At 33.5% G+C, this 20,420-nt stretch overlaps 3 protein-coding genes and 1 non-coding gene across 6 annotated transcripts; 1 reads left to right on the top strand and 3 right to left on the bottom strand.

The window, feature by feature from the left end:
- Positions 1-5,041: 5,041 nt before the first annotated feature.
- LOC108452675 (zinc finger protein 7-like) lies at positions 5,042-6,068 on the top strand. The gene is made up of 2 exons (XM_053028846.1): positions 5,042-5,321; positions 5,440-6,068. The coding sequence occupies exon 2, from the start codon at positions 5,464-5,466 to the stop codon at positions 5,989-5,991; it is 528 nt and encodes a 175-aa protein (XP_052884806.1). The 5' UTR covers positions 5,042-5,321; positions 5,440-5,463; the 3' UTR covers positions 5,992-6,068.
- A 588-nt stretch (positions 6,069-6,656) lies between these two features.
- On the bottom strand, positions 6,657-9,341 carry LOC108450637 (putative cyclin-A3-1). Its single transcript, XM_017748354.2, has 8 exons — positions 8,765-9,341; positions 8,213-8,445; positions 8,034-8,109; positions 7,849-7,925; positions 7,704-7,737; positions 7,463-7,612; positions 7,245-7,379; positions 6,657-7,151 (listed from the first exon to the last, which is right to left on the bottom strand). The coding sequence occupies exons 1-8, from the start codon at positions 9,119-9,121 to the stop codon at positions 7,044-7,046; spliced, it is 1,170 nt and encodes a 389-aa protein (XP_017603843.1). The 5' UTR covers positions 9,122-9,341; the 3' UTR covers positions 6,657-7,043.
- Positions 9,342-12,422: 3,081 nt separating this feature from the next.
- On the bottom strand, positions 12,423-14,825 carry LOC108450478 (agamous-like MADS-box protein AGL104). 3 transcript variants are annotated; one of them, XM_053027778.1, is made up of 10 exons: positions 14,511-14,825; positions 14,255-14,308; positions 14,112-14,127; positions 13,926-13,987; positions 13,786-13,813; positions 13,639-13,691; positions 13,406-13,505; positions 13,262-13,312; positions 13,036-13,163; positions 12,423-12,950 (listed from the first exon to the last, which is right to left on the bottom strand). In XM_053027778.1, exons 1-10 carry the CDS (start codon positions 14,693-14,695, stop codon positions 12,710-12,712), a joined length of 918 nt encoding a protein of 305 aa, XP_052883738.1. In that variant the 5' UTR covers positions 14,696-14,825; the 3' UTR covers positions 12,423-12,709. The 3 variants fall into 3 exon arrangements, with proteins under 3 accessions (XP_052883738.1, XP_017603611.1, XP_052883739.1); XM_017748122.2 differs by having other exon boundaries at positions 13,639-13,700; XM_053027779.1 differs by having other exon boundaries at positions 13,051-13,163; positions 13,639-13,700; positions 14,511-14,823.
- Positions 14,826-16,401: 1,576 nt separating this feature from the next.
- TRNAR-CCU (transfer RNA arginine (anticodon CCU)) lies at positions 16,402-16,474 on the bottom strand. The gene has a single exon. It is a non-coding gene; the product is annotated as a tRNA-Arg (tRNA).
- Positions 16,475-20,420: the final 3,946 nt, after the last annotated feature.

Raw genomic sequence — 20,420 nt, forward strand, 5'->3', positions numbered from 1 at the left:
ACGGTAAATATAACAGTATTCGACACACAAAGTGCCAAATCGGCAACAGTAATGGTAATGATGAATAAATGAGTCGGCACATAAGTGCTCGATCGATGGCGCAAAAACCCGTACTCTTTCATATCCTATGGCATGCCAACTATATCCGACTAGCCCGACTAGTTGATAGGGTATTTAACTCACTTTTCAGTATAATTTCTATCTTAGTTCAGTATCAATTATAATTCACTTTCTCAATTCAATAATTCTTTCCTTAATATACCATTCCAATAATTACATATATTCACACATTTTCACAATCTCATACATTTTCATTCAAATCAATATATATATTTCAATTATTCACATTAATTCATAATTTAATACAATTCAATTTACTTTTCATTTTCATATAATTAAATTCCACAATAAACACATGTTCATAATTATTTCACCACATTTTCAAATCAAATCATTTTAATAAAAACACAATACCAATAATTCATACTTTAATTATTTACCATAACATTCAATTAAAATACAACAATTATTAATTAAATTCACCCTTCAATTTCAATCAATATTCATTTTATTTCAAATAATTTAATCAATGCACCTACCATACATAATAAATAATAAATTCAATAATTAAATATTAAGTTCGGGTTATAAAAATACAAACCATAATTTTCGAGGTAACTCCCGTTGACTTTGTCTTGTCCTTTTTTAGCCGAGATTTCCAATATCACATTGACAATTAAACTTTCAAACCTTGAAATATCAAATTTCCCTTTTCTCCCTTCCTTTCTTTTCTTTCCTTCCTTGCTCTCTGTTTCGTTTCATTCTGTTTCTTTTCTATCTTTTTTTTTTCATTTCTTTTTCTTTTGTTTTACTTTATATATATATATATATATATATATATATATATATATGATAACTTAATAAATATCTAATTAATATCAAATATTTATTTTACATTTGTATCCATTTATTATCCACACACTTGTCATAATTTAATATATTTATTACATAAAAATCTTATAATATAAATATTTAATTAATAAATATCTTTTATAAATAATAAATATCTACTAATAATTAAATATACATATTACAAATGTATGTATTCAATTTATTACACATGTATTTTATAATTACCACACATTTGTCACTATTTTAATTTATTTCATAATATAATATAACATTAATATTAATTAATAATTATAGTAATAATTTAATATTTAAATAAATATCTATTTATTACCAAATACTTGTATTACAAATGTGTATATTTTATTTATACACTTATATCAAATCATTTTCATACACTTGCCTTTCTTTTATTTATTTATCATATAATATCAATTTAATAATAATAAATACATTAATACTTACTTAAATAATAAGTAAATACATACATGTATTACAAATGTATGTATATTATTTATCACACATGTATTTTATTATTATCACACACTTGGCACTTACTTTGACTTATTTGCTTATTACTTTGACTTATTTGCTTATTTAATCCCCTCAATTTTCTTTATTCTATAATTAAATTTTCACACTTCATTCAATTTAATCATTTTATTCATTTATCCTTAATTAAGCTAAATTTACTTCATTAAACTCTAATTAACCACTCGACTAACTTCATAAATATTTTTAATAATTATTTACTAATCTATTTTTCAAAAACGAAAACCAAAAATATATTTTTTTGATAACCTTAAAATTCGAGTCATTAGAGTTCATATAAAGATAAAACAGAGTTCCCCCACAAGAACTCCACCATCGTTGACAAAATGCACCAAAAAACAATTCACGTGTTCCATAGTCTAACTAATCCATCACAAAGTCACCAGCATCAACATAAACACTACAGATCAAAATAAGCTTCAACGGTTGTGGAGTGGATCTGAGGCGTTTGGAACTTCCCTCTTGCTTGAATAGAATACATCAAAGGAATGCCTAAAACGTTGGTGGTGCTGCTGCTTGACCTTCACAGGTTGCTTGTGTTTATCATGTGGTGGATTATGACCCTTCATGCCAACAACCACTGGCTCTTCCTTCTGATACCCTGAGACAGACACGAACACAGAGAGTACCAACATTCCCATCATTAGTGTCTGCAACAACCCCACTTGCAGAGACTGTTGAAAGTGCTGCATGTTGTATTGCCTTGAGTGAAATATATCCTGGTCTCTTTTTCCTTCTTCTTAGCGTGGGAGAAAAAAAGAGAGAAAGAGATATTTAAGATCTTACAGCATATGATCGATCAAAGAAAGAAAATGGGATGTCCAATGATGACGAGGATTGGAGTGAAAACTGAAAAAGCAGTAAGCAGAGAAAGCAAAGTGGGGTTTGTTAGGAAAATTCAGAAAAAGGAGATGGTAGTTTTGTTTGAGACGTATACCCTGCAAACATGGGACGCATCTCACGAAGAAGAACACTTTTGTTTTTTGTGTACAGTAGAATATGCTCTTGCGTGCTTTCCTAGAATCTTATTTCTTCCTATTATGGAATTCAGTCCCTAAAATAAGGAGGGGGGGGGGGGAGTTCCACCTCCAAGTTATGGAATTTGATAACTGATAGTTCTTTGGTATACAAATCTTGGCTCTTATGATTTTACCCTTTGTGTGGGTTTTTTTTATTTTGTCTGATTTGGAAAGTAATGAAGTAGCTATTAGCCATGCCATTCTTCCATAGGGATAGGATAGAACATTTTTCCTTACACATGCAAAAGCACGTTTCATGTCCAGGCAAAGGCCAAAAGTAATTTTTTTTTAAAATAAATAAATAATTTAGAATACATATCCGAAATTCAACCAAGTTTTAGATAGTGTAGCCTATAGTTTAGAATAGTGTAAAAACAAACTGTTGAATCGTGATAAGACTAGCAGAGGAATTTACGATATCCACTCAACCGACTACTGTATGGAAAATGAAGTACCCCATCTGCAAGAGTAATTAGGGAAGATATCGCTGATTAAAGGCGGTTTTGTTTTCTTATGTACTCGAATTTGGCGAAAAGGTGATATTGAATCCAATTTATTAAATTGAATAATAAGTAGTTTGATGTTTTTTTTAAGTAGCGATTAAGCTCAAATTTAGTGAAGAAAAGAAACAGTATTAATAACACTTACCTTCCTTTAAAGCTACAGCTCAGCTCAAGTTGGCCTATCCCTTTAAAATTTAATTCTCTTTTTAATAAAGTCATTAAATTTAAATAAAATAACCAATGAATAATTAAGGGCAACCATCCAGCGTAACTCATAATTGGGCCCAATTGTTCAACTTAGATCAACCATGTCCATACGGCCATTTGGGCCAGTACAATTATGGATTCGTTGAAAATAGGAATACAAATACTATACGTTTGCTTACGTTTTTGACTGGAAATTCTAAGCATTAATGTTGAGTGGGGGAAGTGTAAAGCTAAAATTTCACCCAACACAACGCCTTGTTTCATTAGCCCAGCAGCCCCCATTATTTAGATTTGCGCCATACAAAAATAAAAGCATTTGTAGCCTAGTTATGTATTGTTGAACTATGACAGAAAAGGCTGAATTCCGGTCCTGCTTTTAGGCTTCAAACTCGAGTGGTTCATTGAGGGGAGAGAGTTTCAGGAAGTGATGGATGATGCATTAGGGAACCATCCCATCAGTCTTTTGATGAATTAAGTTGGGTGTTTGGTACTTTGGCGCATTCCATTTTGAGAGGAACACCACATGCAATAATGTCAGACCCTTTCACCCACTAACTTATTGCTTTTTTGTTTAGGATAAGGTGCCCCTCAGCTTCAACCTCATTACCCTGACTCATCAATCCACTAATCTTCCCTTTCCATCACTACCAAGCTTCATCTTCAAGAGTCGGCAACAACTTACCACCTAATCAGGGATTGCCATCACACACACTTTAACCTGTTAGTTCAGATATAATTCCCTGTCTCAGTGCAACAAAACAGCAAGATTCTTTGTACCTACGAAGCTGCCAACTTCATTTCAGGATTTTTTTTTTTCAGGATTTTTTTTTTTTTCTTATGGGTTCCTCGGTCGATGGAGGAACACAGCTGGGGAGAGAATATGTAACAGGGAAGCTAAAGAAGAAAATTATCATCAATTCTTCTATTTTCATCCTCGTACCATTTAATACTTATTTTGTATCAAAACTTTCTAAATTTCAAGCATCATATATTTATTTTACATGTAAGATAACTTCAAGTTAGGTCACCCTCTATCCAAGTCATATGTCATACAGGATGCCACATTTTTAATGAAGTTGTGGTCAATGCACTTGCCTATATAAATATCCAACTTAAAAGTTAAAACCACTCTTTGCCATATGGAAAACAACTACGTATTCCATTGGCATTACCCTCCAGTTCACCCATGAGTTGAGGGAATGTCGAATTAATGTTTCTTTATGGAACGACAAAGAACGTGGAAATCTATATAGGATCAGCCCCCACCTGGGATGTTGCAACTATCAAGCCACGTGAAAAGGAGACCAAACAGTGTTCACTCATTTCATGGCATTTGGTGTATGATTTTACAGCAAGTTGACATGTATGAACTACTTTTGGTACTTAAATCAGCTGGAGAACATATAAACCTTGACGATAAGTATATATAGTACGGTGTTTTGAGCATCAATATCTATCAATCTGTAACCTTGCTGCAGAAAATCAAACCAAAATGAGAGCTTGGTACTTAATTGGCGCCTTGACTGTACTCATCCAAGCACTGTTTTCACCAAAGAACATTGTTGCTGGAGAATGTCTTCGTCATATAATGCTACAGCAGAAAGCACCATCAATAGAGAGTGCTGTTGTCGTGAAACGCTATTATGTCCAATCAAATTATACCTGTACGACACATTAATAGCACTGTCAATATCACCAGGGAATGCTGTTGTCGTGAAAACGCTATTATGTCCAATCAAATTATACCTGTACGACACATTAATAGCCAAAAGCAAGCATCTGGTCAATAAAAAGTTATGGATTGACTGTTGATAGGCTGGTTTAGCTAGTGTGAACAGCTGATAACTCGCTGAATGAACTTTTGCTTTTAAACATAACCTGGCATTGGAATCTTTTGACAAGAGTAACACATATATCATGGCAGGCAATTCGTATAATTTTTAAGATTATGATATGACTGTGTCGAAATTGTTGTTGCACCACATTGATTCTTGAATTGCTAGGAATCCAAGTGCTATGAAAAGATATAAACAGAAAAGGTTTTCCTGGGAAAAAAAAGGTGACAAGACATGAACAGTGCCCCAAGAGTACTCGAAATAAATGGATCCATTCACTGAGAAACGTGATAAAGGTGGGAGACATCTCTGTTGCCACTTCTTTTTCCTTTACATATCTGCTTACATATTGTAGGGCGTTCCTCGATGATCCTATAGTTTCGTTAATCTTAAAAAGCTTTTAAGACCTTCCAGGTTTCAACTCGAGGGGTGGCAGAAATGAAAAGCAATCATCAAATGGATGAAAGACGGGATGAAGGCGACGACAGAGACAATTCAACAGAGTGGCTTAACTTGAGTCTCGGCAGGCACGGAGATATTGTTGCACCAAAGGGTGGTTTCCAATCAAAATATGTTCCCAACAAGGTCTTCTCTTGCAACTTCTGCAGGAGGAAGTTCTGCAGTTCACAAGCACTCGGTGGCCACCAGAACGCCCACAAACGGGAGAGGGGAGTAGTTAGACGGTATCAGTCGGAGACACTGATAGCAAGGGTGGGTTTGCCTGTAAATAGGCCAATGCCCCGATCACTTGGTGTTCAGCCCCATTCAGTTGCGCGCCAACTGAACACAGCTTGGAGACCTGTGGTTGCAAGATTCAATGATTCCAACAAAGAGATTGTGGGGGCATGGACTGGATCCATTGACAGAGATACAAGTTTGAACTGGCCAGGAAGTTATCATGTGGACTCGCAATCCTTGAAATCACCAGAAGAGTTGCTAAAAATCGACTTGGACCTCCGGTTATAATCTCCTTCCATAAATTAAATGAAATGTTCTGTAATGCCTATTTCATGAGATTTCTAGTGCACTTTTAACAACCAAAACTTTATGTTTCGATCACTTCCAAAGCACAGATATGTTCATTAGAACTGGTGGCAGTACCATTTCATACTTTATCGATATTGCACGGATGAACAAAATTCCAAAGCACATATCACTTCTTGCAAAAGGAAGTTTTGCGTTAATAGCAGTATAACTGGCTTGGTAAGAAGCATAATTCTGATTTCAGAGCATGAACGCCCTACTCCAATATCCAACCCAAGAAGCATAACCTTTCTTATGTGCGAACCTGTTGAAAACCATAGATTATCACTTCAGACAGCTATCCATAAAAGAAATTGCATTTTTTTTCCTAACCCTATGCCAGGAGATCCACGGGGGGGAATGGAATTGAGAAATATAAAACTGATTGGCTTGACATTTATCAAACAGAAAGCAAAGGGATAACAATTTAAGATCCAAGTTCGGTTATATAGAAACAACCCAAACCCAGAATGAAGTTTCAGTACAACAACAACAATCACAAGTCTTGAACATCTCAACAAATTGTTATGCCAGAATTAGATCTGATAACTTATCAATTAGATGAAAACCAGACATATAGTTAATCTTAGAGAAAGGGTAAATGTATATTTATTGCTTCCAGAGAATGACATCCATTTATCAACAAAACAGTTTCACATAATTCAGTTAACCACAAAGCTTGGAGATTGACTGTTCAACTTTTCAAAAGCAGTAGAAGCCAAAAGAAATACTTACAATCTGCCAATCATGTTTCAATATTGATTTCTATGAATCATTAACATACTAAAGTCCTGCTCATGTGAGAAAATGTTTGCCAAGTTAGTATCACTACCAACAATCGCTTACATCATAGATGCCACACCCATAGAGAGTTCTTCAACCAATAAAAGATTAGCAAGCTCAAGTGCCAGTCCATTTTAAGTTCAAATATTCTTTTCACCCACATTTAGGCCTTCTATAGAAGTTACACATCAGAAATAGCATATGTCAAACTCTTAACTGCTTTGAACATCTTCAACATATGAAACATCAACTTCTTGAACATCTTCAAAATAAGAAGCTGGAATCTCTGGAGAAGCAGGCATGGTTGCAACACATTTGAACTGCTCCCAAAGAAATCAACGTCATTTCAATAAGACTACCACATGACAATATAAATGATTATTGTATCAATGCATAGTATTTAGTGTACATACCTTATGCTGCTTGTATTTTTCTCTAACTGCTTGAAGTGCACCTCCTCTTCTACTCAAATATAAGTCATGTATGATAAGGACACATTCTTTTAGATCAGAGGCTTTGTAGCCCGAGTACTCTTGCACAGCAGAGCTCTGCAAGACACAAATGGTAAGTAAAAATTCACCACCTATGGACAAATCAACACCTAAAATGGCATGAAAGAAGAAACTCTTACCCAAGGATGCATCTTAGGTTCAATTATGAATCTTGCAAGGAATATAACAGAAGCAGCAACCATTGATGGTAAAAACTTTACACAGCCATAGTCCAACAAACTCAACTCTGCAAGGTAACATCCAAGGCATTCTAGCTGCAAGCTGGAATCCTGAGGAAGATCAAAAGAAATTATACAGTCAATAACAGATATTAACAACTTTGACTTAACAATTGCAAAAAAAAAAAGGCATTTTTCCTACTTTGTAATCCTCTTGTGCAACCCTGGTAAATCTCCTGAAAAACATCAGAGAAAACAAAAACCAGAAGCAAAGCATTAAGTTTCTGGTGATTGGCATTACTTGATATGTATTGTCAACACAAATCCACATCCTAAAACATTCTTACCTCAGAAATGTTTTAACAGTAGGATTGCCCAATTCAAACTTCAAGGACTTGAGTATATCAGCCTCCATTTTCACCACCTTCAAATTGAGGCAATAACTTTCAGGCAATGAATCATGCAATGTACTATACATATGGAAAGTGAAAAGGGTAAATGTAGTCAAGTATAAAGAAGGAAAAAAAAATACCTCATCTTTCCTGTATGTATTATCTGTTATATAGCAAAAATCTTCCACATTTGGAGGGTTGATTTCTTCGTACTTTCTACTTGAAACAATCACAGAAAAAGAGCAAAAAGTGAGTACAACATATCCCACAATTTCAAATAAAGAAAAAACACCAATTACCAAAGAAGTCAAAGGCTTACGAGGCAATCAGCATTGAAGATACACCCAACAACTGAAGCCTTTGCCTATTGAGAGCATTTAAAGACAGGTATCTATCGATGTAGGAAACTGTTATATATAAAGTATCCGAAACAAGCTTGTATTCTTCTGCAACTTCCACCAACCAATCCACCAAAATCCCTCTCATATTTGTACTAACATCCTTCTGTACCTTCTCGATATAATCAGGTAAAGGTCTTCTCTTCGGATCCGCCTAATATTAATTGCATCACCCAAAAAAAGTCCTTTAGTGAACTGATCGGAGAAGCTTAAATGCAACAGACTGACTACCAATATATCCCTAAACTATTGCCAACGTTTACATATTAATCAAACCCAAATTGCCTATTTTAGTTACTATGGTCAGAGTAAAGCAATATCCCAGATCAAAGCCCGTGAAGTTTTAAATAATGGCTAAGGGCAAACAGATTTTTTTTTTCAATCTAAAAAGATTCGTTGCTTAAGACACTATAAATTTGGGATACCTTAAGAAGATCATGTTTAAAAATAGTGAATGAGAGAGGAAAAAATACCTCCATTTGGCGAAGATATTCATAGATATCAGATACGTAATACCCACACATTTGTGGGTCAACAGATTTAGCATCGATATCCACCGGTTTATCAACTGAAACCTCATCTGTTTTCACCTCCAAAGCCGGCTTTGCGACTTCCGCCTTTGATTTCAGCTTCCCTTTAGCTTGCTTCTTTTTGTTTTCCTTCCCCTGAACTTTATTCGCAGAGACATCAACATTGGACAAGTTGGAAAGGTCCCCCAAGACAACCCTTTTCTTGTTCATGACTCTCCCTTCCATCAATCCCGCCGACTCGGCAGCTCGCTTCCTGGCCGCGGCCCTTGTCACTCTCACACAGTTCTCCTGATCCGCCATTGTCTCTCTCACTCTTCAGCCAACCTGTTGCAGTTGCAGAGAGAAAGAAAGAAAGAGGAAGGGGGAAGATCTGGAAACGAAGAGAAGAGAGAGATGGGGAGGGGGGTTGAAGTGAGGGAAAAAGAGGGAGGGGAATAAAAGGAGTAAAAATGAGAAGCGCCATTTGGGATTTTGTTTTCAAAACTTGGGGGGGTTGGCGGCATTTGGTAATAAAACCCACCGCTCAGTTTTAAGTTTTTTTTGAGTTTGGGGATTTGTTTTTTGCGGGCTCTCTCTATGTTTTAATTTTTAAATGATTTTCTTTTTTTTTTGGGGGTTCTGAAATTTGAAAACAAAGGAGGAGAGGTTTGGAGGCGGGGGATTTAGTAATGGTACCACCGCGGGTGTTTTACTTTCAAGTTTATAGTTTTCCACAATTCAGCCGCCCGCTGTTCTTAATTTCTCTTAGAAGGCCTAAAGTATACAGCCCAACCCGATTCAATTTTCTGCTTTCTGCTCTTCAAAGGCAGGCCTGTAAGTTTTATAATTGGTTTACATTTTTTTTTTTGAAGACTTTGGTTTAAGTTTTAATGCCATGGTAGAAGTATTATAAATTTAACATTTTTTTTAACAAGCTCAAATATCATTAATTAAACGCATCAAGCAAATAACAGATCAAAATCCATACACCCACTTTTATATGCTCTACTCTCTTGTCCGAGTAACAGTTAAATCAACATGAATAATAGATGATAAAAACTCTAACGTAACCTCAAACTCATAGTAGGGAGTTAGCAATAAAGACGCCCTCGCTACTTAATGAGCCATCTTATTAGCTTCCTGTTTTATCCAACTAAAAGATAAATTGGTAAATTCGGATTAAAGAAACAGACAATCCTAGACCAACAATTCAAATCCAAACAAGTCAGTTTGATTTTCCTTAAGCGCATTAACCGCAATCTTACAGCCCAACTCAACAATCAGATCATCAATGTTATGCTTACAAAGCCATTTCAACACTTCATGAATGGCACTTATCTCGGCTATATGAGGGTTCCTTACAACAGCAAGGTGCTCAATAAACTTCCCAGCAACTGATTAACATGATCTCACACTACCGCAACAGAACTCAACCATCTTGCCTCCTGAAAAAATGTTGTATTTATGTTACATTTAAGCTTACCAGCTGTCAGGCGACTCCAACTGGCTGCCGTTGTAGCATCCAACGTCGTGGGTACGTAAGTACTGTTGAAAACATTCTATGCAAATTCTCATTGCTATAAGAAATTATCAGTCACTCAAACAATATCCTCAACCATCAAGTTAGTACCCTTTCATATCAACAAATTATGATGGGTCCACATGCTCCAACAAATGGTTAAATAACGACGTACATAAGACGAACCCGTCGAATTGATCAGAATCTGTAACACCTTGTGTCGACAACTTCGACTGCTCTCCGTTCACCTTATTCTAGATTGATTAAGCTATGGAACACGAGAAAAGGACATGATCCGAAGTCTCCACTTCCCCACAACCAACACAACTATTGCTCACACTAAAATGCTTTTCAATAAGTCTCATTTTGGTTGGGACACAATTCGTCATACATCACCATATAAAATTATTTACTTTTGAGGGAATTTGTTCATTCCATAACCTTAATCAAGGTCCATTCTACCTAACAAGAGATAAATTAGTGTACATATCAAGAGCTAAATGGTACTTCAACTTAATCAAATAACAACCATTAATAAACCAATGCCAAATTAATCAATCCAATCTTCAGACAATATTTATCGAAACTTGATACATTATTTTATTTAAAAAAAATTTAACAAATCTCTTTATACTCATGGGTCACATGATTTATTTTCTAAAATATAGATATTAAATTTTACAAAACTTGTTTTTCCTTATGTTTTCACCCTCCAGATATTTCAAGTGTGTACTTAAAAACTTAATAATATTTTGTAGATAAAAAAAAGTGACGTGCTACATATCTTAATGCAAGGTTTGAATTTTATTTTCCATTCCAAAATTGTTTTGGGCTCAAGCTGCCTCGTTGCAACTATGAATAAATCTCCCATTTCCATAACCAAGCACCAAAGCTTGAATAATTTATTGGCGATTCTTCATCGTTTTGTTTGACATTCAAACAGTCAATTTGAAGCTCGAGACTCATCTTCAACTTAAATCTATGATCCCAACGACACAACTTAAAACACTAAATTCGAACTGAACATGAGAATATGAGATCGAAGTTAATGTGTTTTCATCAATAGATAAAACTCAGTTGATTCATTTACAATAATTAAAAAAGACTTCTTTAAAATGGGTGTTTATAAAGTGTAAGCTCTCAATGAAAATGAATAAAAATTTGTACAAAAATTTACAGTAAAACTCTTACGAAAAATGTCCAAGAGAAAAATATAGAAAGTTAAAACTCAAATGTGTTTTCTCTTGATTTCTCTTGATTTTTTGTTTTGAGTATGCATCCCTTGCTTATTGGAGTGTGTTTGAGTATATCACATTCATTTTATAGCCATTGTAGCATAAAAAGTCACAATTTTAGACACTGCTATATGTAAAGGAATTGATCCTCTAAAAAGGGAGATCGATTATTTACATTAAAAATATAACTATTAAACACAAGTGATCTATTCCAGAAGAAAAGGGACCAATCTTCGTGATTAATCCTCTAGAGGGAGGGATCGTTCCATTGCCATTTTAGAAAGACTTGAGGAAAGATCAATTCTATAAAGAAATAGGTTGATCATATATTGTAAAACTTTTTGAAATGCGTTTAAAAACACTTTGAAAATAGTTTTGGATTGACATGTCGAATTATTTTAAAATGTTTTTAGAATTTTAAAATCTTGAAAATGTTTAATGGAATTTTCAAGGATATTTCGACAAAATAAGTCAACAATAAGATATATTTTCATTTTTAAATATTATCATATCTATAACTCACTGAATTAAAGTAACAAATTTGGCATAGATAGAATTGATCCCTTTGCTCTCTATTTTTTTAATAAAAATTAGTAAAGAGCATGGAAATTACATAATAACCAGCCTAGATGCTAAACGATTAATGTTATCATGCAAAACATTAGGAACAAAATCGGGAGGGCCAGCAGAAATATAGAGCCCCAAAACCTGTTGCGGCAAGGTTGCCAAAACTGTCGGCCACCCTATTACTTTCCTGTACATATGCACTATCTCAAGTAGACATGAGAATACATATGCACTATCTCAAGTAGACATGAGAAGGTATGAATTGAAATAAATTATCCTTCTATTTATAAATTAGAAAAAATTATAGATAATTCTAAATATTATGTAAAAAATAAAAATTATGTGATAAATTCTCGGTGTATACATTTATCATTAAAAAGATAATAAAATGTAATGTCTATTGCTAAAAACATTATCGTATTGTATATAAAGTACAATATAACAATGATCCATTTTTTGTTATTTTTGTTTCATTTCCATGTATAAAATATCAAAATCTCCATTCTAATTCTAGATTTTATATATTACCCCATATCCTTTAATATGGAGAATTGTCCGGGCCATAAGTTTGTAAGAGAAGTAGGACAATTAAGCTTCAAAAGCCCAACCACGAACTAGTTTGTTTGGTCCCCAAGTACTACCTGTTGGATAGAGTTGAGTCCAAGGGAACATGACATCATTAACTTGTCCAAATTCAGGATGTTGTACTTTATTGTGGTTCTCTAAACCTCTTGTGAGACTTAAATGCTCCTCAACATTTATTTCTTCTTCATTCAGGAGATCAGTGGAATGTGGTGGTAAGATTTCAGCTATAGCTGGTGCCTCATCTCTGCAAAATATAAAATTAAAGCTGTTTAAAAAAAAAAATTTCTCTTTTCAAGCGAAGAAAAAAAATATTTCAGTAAAGCCTATACATAATTGATGCACACCCTGGAGGAAGAAGACCATTTGAATCCAAAAAGTTCAAGAAATGGTTGGAGATACTGCTGGAACTTGCTGTAACAAAGCCATTTACATCTCCAGCATCTGGTGGAAGTTTTACCTAGAAATATATTGGATTTTATAACCTCATCTTATAAATATTACTTCTAATATATCAAATCTGTATATGAAAAGAGCATTTTACTCATTTAATAATACCTTTGTAGTTGGCGGAGGACCAGGAGAAGTATATTTTTCCTCTAAAACTTGCTGTTTGGGTAACAAAATTTCATTAACTTCAGCATATATTTATATACCATGTAGAGGCAGCTAAAAATAAATGCTATATATGCTGTTCTATACCTTGTGTAAGCGCACTTGTTTCAGTGTTTCCTCCAGGATCTGCTCGTGGTAGTCGGCCTGAATCAACGTTGTGATTTCGGAAGCATCGCCTTCAAATATTCTGAAACAAGTTTTCTTGTTTAGCTAATTTCAGTGAAAAAAAAAAACCAACAAAAAGAGCATGATGTGATGAGGGTCTTGATTAATGTAGGTTCTATGGTCTAAATTAATGCTAATACAAGAGTTTAAGTAACCTTAATCGTTTCTCCATATTGGCAATCCGAGACTTGCAGTTTATAATCTCTTGCTGAAACTCCTAAAATTTAAGTCAAACGATGTGATTACCTAAGAAATCAAACAATTTATTAGCATCGTATTATAATGTTCTCTCCGCCAATTACCTCAAGTTGGGGATTGATGCTCTCCGGGCTGCTTCACATGCAAAGACAAAAATATATATAAAGGGAAACTATAATCAAGTTAGAAGAAACAAAAATGAGAAATCAGAGGACTTGATTTGGAGAAATTGAGAATCCAAAACCTGGTTGGTTGGGAGGTTTGATCGGCTTCATTCCTTAGCTTACCAAGTGCCTTTATTAGGAACTGCAAATATGTTAAAACACAAAATTGCATCTTAATTTAAAAGCCATGAAAAGTAACAGGCACTGATATATGTTTGTTTGTTTTTTTTCTTTTTTTGGGGGGGTGGGTTGGGTGTCGTCTATACCTCCTTATTACGCAGCCTTCATGTATGGTCGCGTTGTAACAAGCCAACACACACCAACATCAATCATGGCGATAACACCGCATAAATCTCTCACTAGGGGCAAAAAAAGAAAACAGAAAATATCTAAACTGAGTTTCTCTTACCTTCCTCGCTCATGCTCTGGGAGATTGACATACCGTCCCAGAATCTCCTCAATGCTTCAGTACAACAAAACCAAAGCTGATATAACAGGATTTTCCTTAATTATAAGAAAGCTATTCAATTTATGTTCCTATTCTCTGATCATCTTAATTAATATACGTGTGTGTATAATTAGGATGCGACAACTTAACAATTTCGATATATAATATATGCAGTGATAAAATTAAGAAATGGAAAAAGTAGTAGGTTGTAGCAGACCTTTTATTACCAGAGAAGAGACTAAGTCTTCCAGATGGGGAAAACATGATAAGAGCGACATCAACATCACAGAGAACAGAAAGTTCATAAGCTTTCTTGATAAGCCCATTTCTCCGTTTTGAGAAAGTGACTTGCCTGTTTGTTGTATTCTCAATCCTCTTGATCTGGAGCTTTACTCTACCCATCACTTAGTTATTCCCCCCTTCCCGGGCCTGGCTTTTACTTCTTTTTCTTTTTCAAACAAATCTGCACCGTTTGAGGAGGATATGGTTAAGTTGAAAAATGTTGTATTTGAAAAAGGATAAAAAACACCATCACTTAAATATATATACTGAAGTGCTTTGGGATTTACATTAATAGTATTTAGCCTCTTGGCGGCCAATAAATGAAGGAGTAGAAGAGGCTTGAAAAGGATAGATGAGATGAGATGAGGGAAATAATTAATGGATTTTGTCACTGTCAGGCAATTCGCAGAAGATGACGAGACAGATGGCGGTGTGATCCTGTGGCCAGTTACTTTTAATCAAAGAAACTGCCATCTGTATCAAACAAATATGAAGTTTGTAGTCTAAACATGCGATAAACAAGGTCGATTAGCTAGCTATATATATTTGTACAACTCTATACTCATTCTTCTTCATTCCGAGCTCTTTACGCTTTAGTGTGAATGGTGGAATCACGATTCTATGTATAACAGTCAAATGATTGAACTATAATCAAATTTTATTTATTTGTATAATTGAATTGAAAATTTTATTACTCATACCTTTTTATTAAAAAATATTAAAATGAAAATTATAATATCAATTTTGAATTAAACAAAATTGATGTTAATAATCTCTTGGTAAAAATTTTATGTTATAAGCATAACAGGTTAAATTTGATCTTAACAACCCAGATTATAAAAAGAAAACTCATAATATTTAGTAACTAATTTTATATCAACAATATGGATCCATAGTATCAATTATAGTAATTAATTATTATTTATAAGAGAGATTACTTTTTATGGAAAACCTATATAGAACACATATTCCTCGTCGATAACAATCAACATAGACATCAAAATTATAAAAGAAATTATTTTCCTTGACTTGATAATCACATGGTTGTTAATAAACAGTAAAGGGTATCTCCCAAGAAATTTCAAAACCCACATTCCTCGTCGAGTGAAATCAGAAAACAAGAGAAATCGACCATCTTAACTAGAATTCGATTGAGTTACAAATAAACTAAAAAAAAGTAGTGGAAGAAAGCATCCTTTTTTCTGGTTTTGATCTGATCGAGATAAATTGTAAGAATGCATGATGAAAGGGGTCTCAGGCAGCACATGGTGTCGCACTTTCAGTTGTGTTTTTCTTTGACCTCTTTAACGAAGATGACAACCCTTTAAAGAAAAAGCCAAATAAATTAGCAACGTGTCGCCCGTTTCTTGTTCTCTTCGAAACAATGATTTTGCCGTGCCTTCCCTGGTACCAGTAACTGACCACACGTGTGATCATCTCTGCATATTTCTAGCAGGCAATCTTTGTCTTGTTTTGTTTCTCTCCAGACTCCCAACCAACACAGACGCACACCATTGAATGTCAAGATATAGCTCTGCCGCTTACCAGAAATATATAGTTTTTTTCAAGGGAACTCATAAACGTATTAATTCCAATGAGGTCAGTTGGCTTGTGTTCTTTTCATTGGATCATCCACTGGTTTGAATAGAATTTGCAATTAGTCAGTCTTTTCACCCTAAAATGGAAGGAATTTGAAACCAAAGTTGTTATTTGAAGGAATTAATATTAGAATTGTACCAAAACTTGACGCTTACACAAATAATGATATCTAATGTCCGTTGGATTTAGTTTCAACCGCGAATAAAATCTCTGCAAAAATATTGAATCGCGCCAGGTAGGGGTCGAACCTACGACCTTCTGCTTAGGAAACAGACGCTCTATCCACTGAGCTACAAGCGCCTTGTTAACTTATATGAAACTAATAAGTTTAAAATAAAAGTTAGACGAACCATTAGTCTCTTGGATATTTTTTCTATAAAAATAATATAAAAAATTAATTAATTACGAAAATAGGTTGGGGACAAATTATTTATGAAAATGAGCTGTTTTCTACAGTACTCGTCAGTCCCACGTAACACATTGATGGCACCATACTCTTTTTTTAATCAATCATCACATAATCATTTGATTTTTTTATTGGTGTCACAACTATATCAAATGACACCCGTATGTATTGTTTTAAAATACTAGTGAAAATACAGGTATACAAATGGAAAGAAACCAAAAAAATAAATAGTGCAATCGAGCATCTCTGGAAGATATACGTAGACTTGGGACCGTAAAGCAAAATTGTCAAAGCGCTACTCTAGATGATAAGAACTACCCTCCGGTTGTATGTATGACCCCACAAGTTCTGACTCGGGCTCGAGTTGAGGAGCAAAAGGCAGATGTGATTGACTCGGTCCACTTTGTACCATAAACTAACCACCATATAAATAAGGCAACCCGTTCTCCATGTACTAACGTTGGTAAGTGGACCGAGGGTGTCAAATTAAACAAACAAGATTTGAACAGAGGCTTCCTCTCCATTCGGTTGTTCCACAATACAATATATTGTTGATGCTCCAATGCTAAATTATTTGCTTATTTTCCCTTCTTAGTAATTCCGTGGACATTGTCAAAGTTCTGTGGAATGACCAAAACATCTTGTTTGCACCCGATTTGTAACACCCCCTAACCCCAAACCGTTGCCGGAGCAGGGCTACGAGGTATTACCGGATATATCAGACAACTTATGGATATTTTACAATTATTATAACATTCATAGTATAATTGAAGAATTATGTCCCTATAATGGACTTTCGAAGCCCAACACAAGTATTAAAGTGGAATGAAACGGGACTTGTTCGAGTATTCAGGGAAATATATATATATTTTTTTACAAAAATTTCGACACCATTTCTTCTTAATTTTTTTACATAAAACCCCCTGCAAATTCAAACCAAAAACCACCTAATCCAAAACCAATGGCACAATCAAAAACAATTTAAACCTAAATATATCTAAATCATAACCAATTCATTAACATAGTCATTTAATAACTAAACATTCATAATATTAATCCAAATTAACTAATAACTTCATTCATTTTTTTTTTCATTCCAACTTATACCAAATTATATAATATAATATTTACCATTTTATCAAACTAATAACAAAAATATGGTATACCATTCTTATAACTAGCTTTACAAGTATATCTATATAACTTATACAACACCTAGTACATGCCACTTTCAATTAAGAAAGAGAACATCACCCAAAATCTTTTCATTGAAGTCGGGATCACTCGGATCTTGGACCGGGACACTAGACTTCTATTAACTGCATGCGAAAAAACAACCGTGACGCGAGTATTTCATACTCGGTGGTATTACCATAATTCAAATTGCAATAGCAATTAAAAAATAAAATAAGAACTCAGCATCAAATAACAATTCTTTTTTTTTTTAAGTTATCATTAAATAACAATAAATGAACAATCTTTAGCTATTATTCAATTTTAGTTACAAATCACATTTACTGGTTTTAATCACCACAATCATTTTAAATCCATGCATTTCATTTCCAATCTAAATTTTCAGTCCACAATTTTAATTTCTTTCATATTCACTAGTACAGTCGATCAAATTCATTTGAACTTCTCATTTCAATTATTCACCCTATTAACATTTCGGACTTTAACGGATACACGGATTCCAACCCAAACACACCAGTACGGCTCATTGTGCCTAAAACAAGACATAGTACTGATCGAGATCGACACATAAAGTGCCTAAAACGACACACGAGGTGCCTGATACAACACACGAGGTGCCTGATACGACACATAAAGTGCCTGATCGATAAAGCCGGCAAATCCCGTACACTTCCATATCCTATGGCATGCCAATTATATCCGACTTAGCCCGACTAGTTAATAGGGTATTTCAATTCTCAATTCACTTTCATTTCCATTCCAAGATTACTTTTCAATTAAAATTTTCACATTCAAATCAATTTACAATTCAATTATACATACACATTCACCATTCAATTCAATTCTCATTCAACTCAAATATCAATACTTACCTTATAATTCACTTATTAAATATAGAATTGATATAAAACATTTAATAAAAAGTAATTTGAATTATAGTAATACAAACCGTGAATTTCTCATTTTAATCCTCGATAGCTTTCTCCTTTCCCTTGTGCGCCGATGTCTTGGGTTCTTTGTTAACTACGAAAATAATAATAATTTATAATCATCAATATAACACAATTCAATTTAATCCATGAGCCTAAACATGCAAATTTAACCATTTTTAATGTATATATATAATTTCACCATTAAGCTGTCTACTTGAGTCATTGTTACTAAATTATTTATATCTTGAGCTAGGAAACTCCAAATTAAGATCCACTAATTTTCCCTGAAACTAGACTCATATATCTTCTCACCATAAGATTTTCAGAATTTTTGGTCTAGCCAATTAGTACAGTTTATTCATTAAATACTCCCCTGTTATTTCATTTGACAGTTCTGACCTCTCTCTACTAAAAATAAATTATCTCATTGTACAGAACTCGAATAAGGTTCTTGTTTACTTATTTTGAAACTAGATTCATTAAGGAATTCACAAATATAAATTACACTCCATAATAATTTTTGTACAATTTATAATGATTTTCCAAAGTTAAAATAGGGCATCTCGAAATCACCCCAAACCAGTCTTACAAAATTTCAAATATCTCTTGATTCATCAATTCACTGCTTACACTATTTATACTATAAGAAACTAGACTCAATAAGTTTTAATTACATATTTTTTTCATCCTATAGTTCAATTTATAAAAGTTTTAGTGAATTTTCAAAGTCAGAGCATTGCTACTTCCCAAAACTGTTTTGATGTAAAATGTTAATAACCAAATTTATAACACCAATTCACACCTTATGTCTATTCAAATTTCATTTAAACTCAAATTTAACTATTAAATTTTCAACATATTTTCTTAATTCCGAAATTTTCCTCAATTTAGTCCCTAAAACACAAAACTTATAGCTTACTTTTCAATTCAATCCTTATATTTATTTTAACTTGAATTTCATTCAATTAAACCCTATTTCATTTTTTTTATTCAACATGAACAATATTTAGAATTCTAATAACTTTCAAAATATTAATTTAATTTCATCAAAACTTTGTTCTAAAGCTTTTAAAACATTAAAATTAAGTAAAAGTGCTAAATTAACTTACCTATTAAACTTTCAAACCTTCAAACCCTAATTCTCCCTTTTTCTTTTCTTTCTTCTTTCTTTCTTTCCTTCCCTGCTTTTCGTTTGCCTATTCTGTTTCTTTTCTTTGTTCTTTACTTTATTTTCTTTCTTTTATTTGTTTTAGTTGCTAATAATATATTATAATAATTTATTTATTATTTATTTTTTACCATCCACTTGTCAAAATTATACTATATAACTAAGTAAAATCTTAGATTTTTTACTCCTTTGTCGCCTCATCTTCCCAAATAGGCTTAATTCCTATTTGGTCCTTATTATTTCCTACTAATTTATAATTAAACTTTTACTCATTATTCAATTTAGTCATTTTACTAATTACTCTAAATTAAGCTAAATTCACCTAATTTAAACCTAATCAAACACATCGCTAAACTCATAAATATTTCTAGTAATTATTTCGAACTCGATTTACTAAGACGGAGGCCTGTTAATGTACTTTTCCGATGCCCGTGAATTTTGGGTCATTACATTTCTCCCCCCTTAATAAATTTCGTCCTCGAAATTTACCTGAGAATAGATGAGGATATTGTGCTCTCATCGTTTCTTCCGATTCCCAAGTCGCTT

This window comes from Gossypium arboreum, chromosome 5 (genome assembly GCF_025698485.1).
Source record: "Gossypium arboreum isolate Shixiya-1 chromosome 5, ASM2569848v2, whole genome shotgun sequence".
Lineage (NCBI taxonomy): Eukaryota > Viridiplantae > Streptophyta > Magnoliopsida > Malvales > Malvaceae > Gossypium > Gossypium arboreum.

Coding starts and splice junctions, on each gene's coding strand:
- LOC108450637 (XM_017748354.2), bottom strand. CDS start 9,121: ATGGCGGATCAGGAGAACTGTGTGAGAGTGACAAGGGCCGCGGCCAGG. Junction 7,926..8,033: donor ATACATACAGGAAAGATGAG/GTATTTTTTTTT, acceptor CTCAATTTGAAG/GTGGTGAAAATGGAGGCTGA. Junction 7,380..7,462: donor AACCTAAGATGCATCCTTGG/GTAAGAGTTTCT, acceptor TGTGTCTTGCAG/AGCTCTGCTGTGCAAGAGTA.
- LOC108450478 (XM_017748122.2), bottom strand. CDS start 14,695: ATGGGTAGAGTAAAGCTCCAGATCAAGAGGATTGAGAATACAACAAAC. Junction 14,309..14,510: donor CTCTTCTCTGGTAATAAAAG/GTCTGCTACAAC, acceptor GTTGTACTGAAG/CATTGAGGAGATTCTGGGAC. Junction 13,164..13,261: donor GTCCTCCGCCAACTACAAAG/GTATTATTAAAT, acceptor ATATATTTCTAG/GTAAAACTTCCACCAGATGC.
- LOC108452675 (XM_053028846.1), top strand. CDS start 5,464: ATGAAAAGCAATCATCAAATGGATGAAAGACGGGATGAAGGCGACGAC.